General features: G+C 41.7%; 3 protein-coding genes across 3 annotated transcripts; all 3 read right to left on the bottom strand.

Moving 5' to 3' along the window:
- Positions 1 to 29: 29 nt before the first annotated feature.
- LOC109512768 (RING finger protein 212B) lies at positions 30 to 4,549 on the bottom strand. The gene is made up of 9 exons (XM_019864757.1): positions 3,952 to 4,549; positions 3,556 to 3,667; positions 3,410 to 3,462; positions 1,360 to 1,434; positions 1,117 to 1,223; positions 940 to 1,042; positions 833 to 861; positions 719 to 759; positions 30 to 82 (listed from the first exon to the last, which is right to left on the bottom strand). Exons 2-9 carry the CDS (start codon positions 3,653 to 3,655, stop codon positions 30 to 32), a joined length of 561 nt encoding a protein of 186 aa, XP_019720316.1. The 5' UTR covers positions 3,656 to 3,667; positions 3,952 to 4,549.
- A 73-nt stretch (positions 4,550 to 4,622) lies between these two features.
- On the bottom strand, positions 4,623 to 6,421 carry LOC109512764 (zona pellucida sperm-binding protein 3-like). Its single transcript, XM_019864751.1, has 9 exons — positions 6,299 to 6,421; positions 6,033 to 6,199; positions 5,866 to 5,966; positions 5,670 to 5,758; positions 5,426 to 5,603; positions 5,247 to 5,352; positions 5,070 to 5,155; positions 4,897 to 4,985; positions 4,623 to 4,830 (listed from the first exon to the last, which is right to left on the bottom strand). The coding sequence occupies exons 1-9, from the start codon at positions 6,390 to 6,392 to the stop codon at positions 4,766 to 4,768; spliced, it is 975 nt and encodes a 324-aa protein (XP_019720310.1). The 5' UTR covers positions 6,393 to 6,421; the 3' UTR covers positions 4,623 to 4,765.
- Positions 6,422 to 8,252: 1,831 nt separating this feature from the next.
- Positions 8,253 to 9,932, bottom strand: zp3f.2 (zona pellucida glycoprotein 3f, tandem duplicate 2). Its single transcript, XM_019864814.1, has 9 exons — positions 9,816 to 9,932; positions 9,561 to 9,745; positions 9,388 to 9,491; positions 9,231 to 9,322; positions 8,972 to 9,155; positions 8,801 to 8,903; positions 8,646 to 8,734; positions 8,482 to 8,573; positions 8,253 to 8,412 (listed from the first exon to the last, which is right to left on the bottom strand). The coding sequence occupies exons 1-9, from the start codon at positions 9,877 to 9,879 to the stop codon at positions 8,333 to 8,335; spliced, it is 993 nt and encodes a 330-aa protein (XP_019720373.1). The 5' UTR covers positions 9,880 to 9,932; the 3' UTR covers positions 8,253 to 8,332.
- Between the last annotated feature and the right edge of the window lie 615 nt (positions 9,933 to 10,547).

Genomic DNA, 10,547 nt, shown 5'->3' with positions numbered 1-10,547 from the left:
AAAGCCTTTTTTTTTTTTTTTTGAGGCTATTAAACAAAATGGCTGTGGCAGACATACCTCATAGTTCTTAAATGAGGGGTCACTGGAGATAGAAAACAAGTTCAGTGTGAGGATTAAAAATATTTGATTGATCAACAAAAAATGGTGGTGTTTCAGTAACAAACGCATCTCAGCAACGGTGGAAAATGCCCAACTTTTGCTCGTCGGAGTTTCATTATTAGGAGTCGTGCGGAATAATAATAAAATGTTGATACACGATCTGCAACTGGATGTGGATTCACACAGTCATGTAACAGCGCTTATCTTTTCAAACACACCGTTCTGCAGAGTTTCATAGGAAATTGGTTGGCACAATCCATCTTAATCACAAACACGATCTAAAAACATTGTTTTAAGACACCGGTGTCAAACTCAAGGCCGGGGGACCAGATCTGGCCCGCCACTTCATTTTCTGTGGCCTGTGAAAGCAAATCAAAGATGTCAACTTTCATGATGCTTGCTAAAATCTCTATGTAATAAATAGTGATACTGTAAGCATGTTCTTGTCACCAAATCCCTCATTACAGTAACTTAAACAATAGGTGAATAAAGGGTTATTCTTGACTTCTTTATATGGTTTTAGTCATAACGGCCCTCCAAGGGAAAAAAAATCAGGCCCGTGACGAAAATGAGTTTCACACCCCTGTTTTAAGACATAGGAAAAAGGTCATTGGATTACCAGGAGAAGCGACAGCCACAGGGAGCGAGATCCTTTGAACACTGTATGAGACTCAAGTTTCAGTCACAGCCTCAACGCAAGACATTTGAGTGTGAGAAGTACATTTGCCTTTACCCATTTGTCTGGAATTGTCCCGGAGAACCCTAAAGAGAGCATAGTGGAACGCTTATTGAACAATTCCAAAAGCAGTTGGGAAATTTAAAATTGGGGCACCCACGTACCCTCCTCTGTGAAAGAGGCTTTTTCAGCTCGGCCATCTCTTGTTTCAGCTCCATATTTCGGCTTTTTAAATCGGCATTCTCTCTTTTCAATTCAGCGATTTGCCTTATGACCAAAGAAGCAACGGTGACAAATATCCGTCTCAGCTACGGGAGCGATTTAGACCTCCTTTCCGTCACCTGTAACTCTGCTGAGTGACTTCTTTCAGACGCTTTTCCAGTTCAACTGACTTGTGCTTGAAGTATGCCGTGGCTCGCTGCATTTGTGTCCGCTGAAAATCTGCAATCTGAGAGGGTACGCACCTTGAGACCGCGTACGGGATATCAAGCCGCGGCTTTCTTAAGATCATCAATAAGGTGAAACACAATGACAGCGCTATTAAAAAAAGGACAGCAGTAAAAAAGGGGTGGAGGTGAACAAACCTGTGTAATGTGCTCTAGACGTGACTGGAAGAGCTTCATGGGATCCATGAAAAACACCCTTTCCTGTATTTTCATCTAAAACACAAAGTCTTTGTTTTTAAGGAAGACCACTATCACACCTTATAAACATCAAAAAGTTCTGATTTGTCTTTTAGTCAGGGTAAGATTTGAACAGCGTGTGTATATGTACAGTATACACTGTATATATATATATATATATATATATATATATATATATATATATATATATATATATACAAACAGAACAATGCCGCTTTTTGTTTATTCCCCAACTTAATATTTCCAGTCAACCATGTCATCTTCTGCTATAGGACAACTGAAGATGAGGACGACGCGTGGACCCCGAAAACGACTTTCCATCCAACATAATCACCATCTGCCTCACACAGTGCAACACGTTTATTGCACTGCACAAGTGCCACTTAGGCAGCCCACAATAAACAGTCACGTAAAACTGCAGTTTTACTGCATTAAGGGAGGGGGATCAGAATTGAGAAAACCAGTCAGGATCTAGTCTGATCACCATTTGCCGAACGCAGCGCAACACATCTCCTTTGCAATGTGTTGATTAGGGCCTGTGAAATGTCGGTCCACTCTTACAATGTCCTTCTGAAGATTCTGGATATTGTGAGGACGTCGATCCATCCATTTTCAACACCGCTTATCCTGTACGGGGTCATGGGTGGATGCTGGAGCCAATCCCGGCTGACTATGGGCGGAAGGCAGACTACACCCCAAACCGGTCGCCAGTCAGTCGCAGGGCACACAAGGAGACAACCATTCACACCCACATTCACACCGTCACTGAGTGGGAACCGGAACCGATCCCACGCTGCCTGCACACAAGTCAAGCGAGTAGTGCACCACTCCATCGTCAGCGACGCCCACGTCGATCCAAAGCATCCCAAACATCCTGAGTGGGTGACACTTCCGGTGAGTATTCTGGCCATGCAAGAATTGGGTTGTTTTTGTGGACATCCTTTTGACTGTCCATGATATGACTGGCTGTCTGATGCCTCGGAATCCCCAAATACAATAAAACTGCACCTTTTGCAGTGGGCTATAGACGTGTATACACACACTGAGTGACATCACCATCCATCGGTGCAGCTGCTAGAATAATTGACATCTATTTTCCAACGATGCGTGCTCCGTCACTGAAGAGATATGGTCGAGTCAGACTGTGTGGGGAGGTGCAAAGTCATTAAAAAAAAAAAAAAGTGACAGGGAGAGGATTAATACAAGCTGACTCCATATAGTATTAACCCCCCACTCCCTTCCCCAAAACCATTTGCCCTCCCCCTGCCCATTTTCAATTCAGCAGCCAGTAAGTCTGCTGGGACAGGCTCCAGCTTCCCCACGACTCTGATGGATGGTGACATGCATTTTGAAAGACAAAGACAGGTCAGACTGGCCAGAAACTAAAGACATGGCAATTCTTAACAGAAATACAACTCATCTAAATTGAACATGTACTGAACACAACACAGTAGCGTTCACATTTTTGCTAGTTAATCCATCAGTGTTACACTGTGGATCAACAAAGGTGATTTGAAGTTGCAAAGACATATAAGCATTTATCAAGCTATGATACTGCTGTATATTTAGTGTGACGTGTTAGCTTTTGGTGCATGCTAAATGTAAACATTGTAAGTCTTGAGTCGGAGTGGATTTGGAGTTTAATCAAGATCGAACCGTTAACTGCTGTATTTGTGTTATTTCTCTTTCTGCTTGTTATTTACCAGGCTAATTCCTGGCTCAATACAGACAAGGCCATGCCATTCAAGTTTTTGGGCATCAATGCCTGTATGCCGTGAAAAAAAATACATTAAGTCATTTTTTTGGATCTTCTGCAAAATCGTTTTGATGTCAACTCAACCTTCTATCTATAAGTAAATACGGATCGATTTGGCTCCTACTGTAATAGCGCAAACTAAATTGTGCATGATGCCTGAAAATCCAACTCCAGCAGGTGGAAGAATAATTTGGGTCACCACAACACAAGATCCAAAACGTAACAATCACCAACCTTATCTGTAATGGGCAGGTAACTGCAGCTGGTTCCGCATATGACACATTGTTCTGAGGGGAAAGGCACAATCCCAAGAGTGATTCAAACCATTTTGTCAATCACTTATTACAAGGAATTAAAATATCTAAACAGACAAGACTTGCCAGGTTTAATGCAGGCCTCACAGCAGATGTGTCCACAGCTGGACACTGCAAACTTGGATCCTGTTCTTAAGAAACACTTGTTACAATGGAACCACTCCATAACCTAGTTTAGCTGCAAAAACAAACAAAACTATTCAGACTCAGTAAAATGATAAACTTTACTTGTTTCTAATAAGGTATTTTTGTACTTCTATTTGTGTTATCGCATTATCTTAAAATATAAGGGAAAAAAAGTGTCCACCACACAAGCATGATTCTTAAACCTCCAGCATGCTATTAAACGCCTTCGTGAGTTGTAGCTTCTTCACATTTTCAAATCAGATTCACGCGTTCCAACAACAACAAAAAACACGTAACATGCTGTTAAATGGAAAACGGTTATTTTAGTAATCTTACCTGCCGCAACATGGACAACCGCGAGCAGCCGTTAGCCTGATAATAGTTGCTCATGAGGCAGTTAGTCGACTTATGTTGAAACGCTCACTGAATTTGGGGATTCGCCAAAATAACTCACACGCTTTAGAATTGTGAAAACTGAACTGAATGTGTCAAAATTGTTACAAATAACTCACGGTCACTCCACTACAACACAAGAAGGCAACATTAAATTTATTAACGTTTCAAGTGTCTTGCTCCCCCAAACCACTAGATGGAGCCATGACAAAAGCAATACGCTTCGATACAGATCCGTTACTACGAAACAAAGCACTCTTGGAGAGTTTGGACTGATGTAGAAAAGTGGTGAATGTGGTCAAGTTTACATTTTGCGAGTGTGAAATTCAACCAAGGCCTCTATGTTGCGAGGAGGGCCTCTTGTATACGCTCTGCAGCGAAGCCAACATGACTATTGAGCTCCATTTTCGCATTGGCCATCTGTGCTGCTAAACCAATTTTAACAATAGAACACGTTCGGTTGAATTGACGAACTAAAATGTGTTGCCTTGAAATTTTAAGTCAGCCCAACTCTGACACCGCTAGTAAATTAATCCAGATTGTAAACACCCAAAAGAAAAATTCCCAGGTTACATTAAGCCACAATATAAAGGGGAAAAAAAAACCCAAAGTTGTGTTCCAGGCGTTTATTGATATACAATTTGAAGGTAGCAAACGAGTTGAAGCATCTTGTGAAAACACTTTACACCAGCCGATTTATTCCATTAGGAATAATTTTTATTCAAGGAAATGCCACACCAAGTAGGAAGTGGCCATCTTAGGGACCAACTTCAGTGATTGTCAGGGGTCCAAGGACTGCATTCTGGACCACGCCACGTTTCCCTGCAAGCACAGTACTTTCAGACCAGCATGAGAACTCCGGCCGAGCGGTGGAATAAATAGAAATACCTGATACACTCCTTGACCACCTGGACTTGCAGTTTGTTTCACAGCAGTCACACAGATTGCTATGTACGGGGTTGTCCACCAACACCCAACTAAAATGGTGAAAGTTATTTGGGATTTGTCAAGTCTGAAAATTTCTCGCATAACTGAATTGAACTTGAAAAGTTTTGACTTACCCCTGCCCTTTAACAAAGTTGCATGCCTTCTTTGTCATGTCAATACCATCTGGATCCCAAGCTACAAGTTTACAGTGGATAAACACCTGTTGGAAAAGAGCACAGACACGCAAAGTCAACATCAGGTTAATTTTTTTTTTTTTTTTTTTAATTGCAGCTCTGCAATTACTAAGTTACCTCCTCTTCGACAGCAAATCGAAACGCTTGAAGAGAGAGTTTGACTTCTGATGACCTCTCCCTTGGTTCAAATCTGGAACGTGACATCTTACTATCCAAAAGGCACCTATTATTGAAGAAAAGAGATTTTTAAAAATATTGCCACAGGTTGACCCATTAATCCTGCTTTTTGACCGTACCCCTTATTGCCGATAATGTTGTAAAAATGGTCAGTCTGGGGCTCTGGTGTAGTCGTAGCTATACACTCCTCCATCAACAGAAGCAATGGCTGATGTGTATCCTCTTCCACATGAGCCATAATCGGGATGAATGAACCGAGAGCAAAGCGGGTTGATTCGGCGAGAGCGGTGAAGTCATCTTAAATAGAAATTGAAGTAATTAGGTCGACCACACAAAACGCTGTCATTTTAGCCGTGAACTCACCATTCATGAGTGCCATATGGAACACTAGACCCGACTGGCCATAGGTTGTGAACGTCGGGTCGTACCTGATCGGGGCCCACCCTTTCGGCCTGCAAAGGGTTTAGTGCAACACATTAAACGCCGACTTCAAATAGTTACATGTGAAGTGATCGCTTTTAGAGGTTGACAAGAGCAGCAGCACTTCATAGCAACCAACCTGTCAAATACGCAAATAACAGGGTGGACGAAGGTTTGCACTTGAGAGCCAGGAGACAAATAAACCAGGTCATTGCTGTGCACGATCTTGTCCCCGGTCACCTAAGCGAAAGTGGGAGTTGGTAAAGGCATCCAAACCACAAGGCGGTGGCATGGAGAGGTGCTCACCATTGTTCTGAAGTGACAGTCTATATACTCCACATTGAAAGTTGCCTCCCGAGCAGACGAGCTGGTGGGAACGCAGGTTCCCAAACGGAAACGTGACATATCAGCTTGGTGTCTGCGTTCCGTCCACACCAGTGACACAAAATCAGGTTTACAGTCCAGCTTGACATCTGGAAGAAAGACACAGCGTAGCGCAAACTAGAAGCACCACAACACCAAGTTGATTTACCAACAAATAAATAACTTTAAACTTTGCAAATCAACATTACCTGCATACACTGCAACATCAGAAGCTAAGATCAGAAGTAATGCACTATGCCAAATGAACGCCATCATGACTGAACATGCTCTTAGTGCGCTCATCCTGTTTTTATTCACTCGGACAGGAAGGTGACAATCGAGTCAAACTCTTTCACCTGGTGTGTGCGCCCACCTGCACAGGTGCACCTGATTACGGTGAGCTCTTTCCATGGTCCATGTTAGTGCAATGCAGCAAGGGGCCGTGCATTTTGGACCTGGGCTTTTCAACCCGAATTACTCGAGCTCTTAATACCAACACGATCACATCATAATTGTAGAAATTAGAGATATTTTTTAGATATTAGAGATGTTTTTTAGATATACTTTGCCATACGTTGTACATAGACTATTGAATAGACCCTTCTGAAAACCTGGACTCAACCCCACTCATCCATTTTTAATATGTTTACATTTATATTTTATATTTGTGTATATAGTTTTTGTCTTCTACTTTCTCCCTTTCATAAGCTGGGAATTTCTCCATTGTGAGACAAATAAAGGTTTTGTTATCTGATCTTATAACGTATTCAATTCATCCGTATTAATTATGACTTCAAACAAATAAAATGTTCATCCAAGAAAGAAAACTGAAGAAACAACCGTCTGGATTTGAATTTAAAATTTTCAAGGAGCAAACTTTCCGCTTAAAAACAAAAATAAACATGCTGTGTTTTGCGAAACTTTTGTCACAGAGTACCTTGCTTGTAGAATGTAGCAAGCTTCGCAAATGTTAAGTGTGTAAAACCGCGTGTGTCAATGCATTTGAAGTAAATTCACCACGAATCATTTGTCCCTGCACATCCAAATTATATCTGTATTTATGTGCGTATTTTTGTGGAACATCTCTCAAGTCATTCATTATAATGTAGCAAACAGCTAAGCTATTAGTTAGCCTAGCTTCTATTTATTCTGCTCCTCCCACCACTCGTATTTTCCAACAGTCTGGACACCCGGAGCCTCTTCGGAAAACTCAAATCGCTTAACCTTTATGTCACCTTTCCTGCACCTTTGTTGGATATCGTCATCAGGTCAAGGAGAAATGAAAAGGTGTTTCCTTTCCAACACAGAAAATCTCAGCGCTGTTTCAAATGAATTGGACTGCACTTTACATAACCGATGTCATCGCGCGATGGCGAGAAATGCCGAGGTCTGTAGTTTAACTGCACAATGCCAGCGGAGTATGAAAAAGATCACCGGTGAGGTTTTTCATTGATTTTGGTATAGTCCACTCTATGATGGAAATATTTGTGTGGAAACACCTTTTGCTTTTGACATATTAGTTGGCTTTGACCTGTGACAAAAAGTTTTGGCCGTTTTTTTTAATGAGCAATTTAACATTATTGTGAAAGTCAAGCGCCTACGTGTAATCTGTCATCTACTGCAGTTTCCGATTGCTTTAAATGTGGCTATAAATTGTGGGTAATATACTTTTGCAAAATCTGGTCAGGAGTAGTCGATGCTTATAGGTTGCATCCAGGTACCTTTCCTAAGCATTTGTCAAATCTACACGATCCTATCCTTCAAATACCTCTGGTTCATCTCACCCGGATACGAGTGAGCTTATTGCTACAGCCCGAGAGCCTTTGTCAGAAACAGGTTGCATGACTTTTGGTGTAGCTAAACCGGTGAAACGGGGCAAGTCCACTTTCTATGACCATTACAGACTGCTTTCCGAACACTGTCGCTTTAGGCGTGAGGCAATGAGCAACCTGGAAAGCGTTCCATCAGGAATAAGTTGGATAAGAAATGAAATTTCCAAGTCAAAGACAGGAATTAGAACAGGCTCCCTGCGGCACTGTGCTGCATTACAGGTCAATCTTCGCACGTTAGACTTCTGGGCGGAGACTCACTGAAGGACCACAGCGCAAAATAAAGATTTTGAGGCCCCACACAGGCCGGATGAAATTCAGTGAAAGAGTCACATTTGGTCAGAGAGCATTTTATTCTCTGTGCAACTGTACATCCACATGCATGCTTATTAGAAGCAAAGAGCTCCATCTGTTTTAGGCGGTCAGACTTGTGTCTGACATATCCACGATGACCAAAGGTCCCAACACTGAAAGTTGACTCAGGCCATGGGATTCTAAAGAGTGTTAAAAATAAATAAAAATTGTCAAGTGGAAGGTCAACTCAAATTAGTTTTTTTTGGTACCCCATTCAGTTCCTCTTCTGGGCCGGGCTCTGCAGGCGTTATCACAGCAGCTACACAGCTTGTTCTGGGATGGGTCGTCTAGTAATTCCCATCTAGGTACAAGACATCAAGAAAATCTGTACTGGTGCTTTAAAAATAAATAAAAATTAAAAGGCAACACTTGCCCGCCATTCTGCTTTGAATATTGACAAGCCTTCTTGCTTTCATCAAGGACTTCCGGATCCCACGCCACAAGTTTACAGTGGATATACACCTGAAGCCAAAGTCAGTTTCCAAATCAATCTCCATTAAGAGTGGTGGTGTTTTCCTCCAGTCTCACCTTTCCGACACCAAACATGAGCGACTGCAAGGAAAGGACAAGTGCAGATGAATGGTATCGAGGAAGGAACACCGAATTGCCCTCGACACTTTCTGAAAGACACCTGTAGAAGGGACGACGTTACAAATCCAACTTTTAGACGAGTAACTGTAAAGGCAATGCGAAACCGACCCTTTGTTGTCAATGATGGGGTAAAGCTGCTGCTGTTCTGGCTGCAGCTCTGCAGTTGGGGCGGCGACACATTCCTCCATGAACAGACGTAACGGTTGATGGGCTTTCTGCTCCACAGCCGCCCAGATAGGCATGAACGAGCCCAGCGGGATTACATTCGATTTTGCTATGCCTGACAGTTGTTCTGGAAGGAAGGATATTTTGGTCGCTGGTATATGGAGGTTTTATAAAATGGGTCTGTAGGGCAGAGAGGAATCACCATTTAGGAGCGCCAGATGGAAGACGAGGCCACCATGCCCTGTAGAAACACTGGCGGCCGGGTTGAGGAATGGAGGAATCCACCCTTCTGGCCTAAAAGATGTAGAGAACGCTTTAAAAGAGATCAGGAAAACGGTGGACATCCAAATATACTGCACCTTCTCTGGACACATTCAAAGAAATACTCATAAGCTGGCGGTTTGGACTTTGCCCCAGGCCTGTAGGTCAATACATTTTGATGGATTAGATGTTTTCCTTTCATCTGTGAAGGACAGGCTGGTCATCAACATGCTTCTGAGAATTCGGGTGATCTCCTTTTTCACCCGTTTACCTTTCTTTTAAATTTACAGTCTTTGAATTTGTAGTCAAAATGTAGTTCCCAATCTCCCAACGGCAAAGTAGTCACACTCGACCGTATGCAGTTTCCAAGGAAAAGACGGGTTGAGTATGGCGTCAGTTCCTGACTGATCCTCCATGTGATGTTTACAGAGTCTTTCCAACAGTTTATTGTGATAGCTGTAGAGAAAGGAATCCGATGTGAAAAGCTGAACACTGCGGTCACAAACAAAGCATCTGCGATCAGTACCTTCATCGCCAGCTGTTGCAAAAGCAGTCAAGAGGGTCACACCGAAGAAGAGATGGAGAAGCATGGCTAAAAGAGCCAGAGTACTTTGCAAGTGGAATTATATACACACTTCCTGTCCAATCACACCAATGACAAACACCTGTACGGGAGCAGGAAAAGCCTTTTAGACCGCCGACTGTGTACACGTATCCTAGCAAGTGGGAAAACGTTTGTACAGGTCATTTGTAGAACGCTTATGTGGGTGTAAATAAAAACGCACATGTAAAATAGTTCTATTATGACTGCAAAATGTAATTTAGAAATATATGAACTAATCATTTAATACGACATTGGAAATTCATGCATGTGTAAAACGTTTTAATTTACTCAGAAAATTTATTTATGATACACGAATACAAATGCATGCATAAATCACATTTATAAAAACATAGGATCGTGTTTAAGTAATAAAAAAAGGGGCAACATGAATACAACAAATTATCAGAGGAGTTTGAATACTTCAGTGTTTACATTGTTCACCAATAATATTGATCTGTATTTTTAATGTATTCATTTTTCTATAAATATTCGTTTTGGGTTGTATGTGGCCCGTCTAAGCATTTTTACTGTTTAAAAAAAGGCTTAATCCTATTAAATATGTTAAGTTGTGTACAGCACTTAAGAACGTAATTTTGCTGTATGTTCTAAATTATTATTATGATGAGGATTTTATGATTGCCTTTTTTTTTTAAC

The sequence above is a fragment of the Hippocampus comes genome, unplaced genomic scaffold, assembly GCF_001891065.2.
Source record: "Hippocampus comes isolate QL1 unplaced genomic scaffold, H_comes_QL1_v1.1 scaffold285, whole genome shotgun sequence".
Taxonomy (NCBI): Eukaryota; Metazoa; Chordata; class Actinopteri; order Syngnathiformes; family Syngnathidae; genus Hippocampus; species Hippocampus comes.
This window is presented reverse-complemented; position numbering and strand designations above follow the sequence as displayed.

Coding starts and splice junctions, on each gene's coding strand:
- LOC109512768 (XM_019864757.1), bottom strand. CDS start 3,655: ATGGAGTGGTTCCATTGTAACAAGTGTTTCTTAAGAACAGGATCCAAG. Junction 1,224..1,359: donor GTCTAGAGCACATTACACAG/GTTTGTTCACCT, acceptor GTACCCTCTCAG/ATTGCAGATTTTCAGCGGAC. Junction 862..939: donor AGCCTCTTTCACAGAGGAGG/GTACGTGGGTGC, acceptor TGCTCTCTTTAG/GGTTCTCCGGGACAATTCCA.
- LOC109512764 (XM_019864751.1), bottom strand. CDS start 6,392: ATGAGCGCACTAAGAGCATGTTCAGTCATGATGGCGTTCATTTGGCAT. Junction 5,967..6,032: donor ACTGTCACTTCAGAACAATG/GTGAGCACCTCT, acceptor ACTTTCGCTTAG/GTGACCGGGGACAAGATCGT. Junction 5,156..5,246: donor GATTTGCTGTCGAAGAGGAG/GTAACTTAGTAA, acceptor CTTTTCCAACAG/GTGTTTATCCACTGTAAACT.
- zp3f.2 (XM_019864814.1), bottom strand. CDS start 9,879: ATGCTTCTCCATCTCTTCTTCGGTGTGACCCTCTTGACTGCTTTTGCA. Junction 8,735..8,800: donor TCATGTTTGGTGTCGGAAAG/GTGAGACTGGAG, acceptor CTTTGGCTTCAG/GTGTATATCCACTGTAAACT. Junction 8,574..8,645: donor TATTCAAAGCAGAATGGCGG/GCAAGTGTTGCC, acceptor TCTTGTACCTAG/ATGGGAATTACTAGACGACC.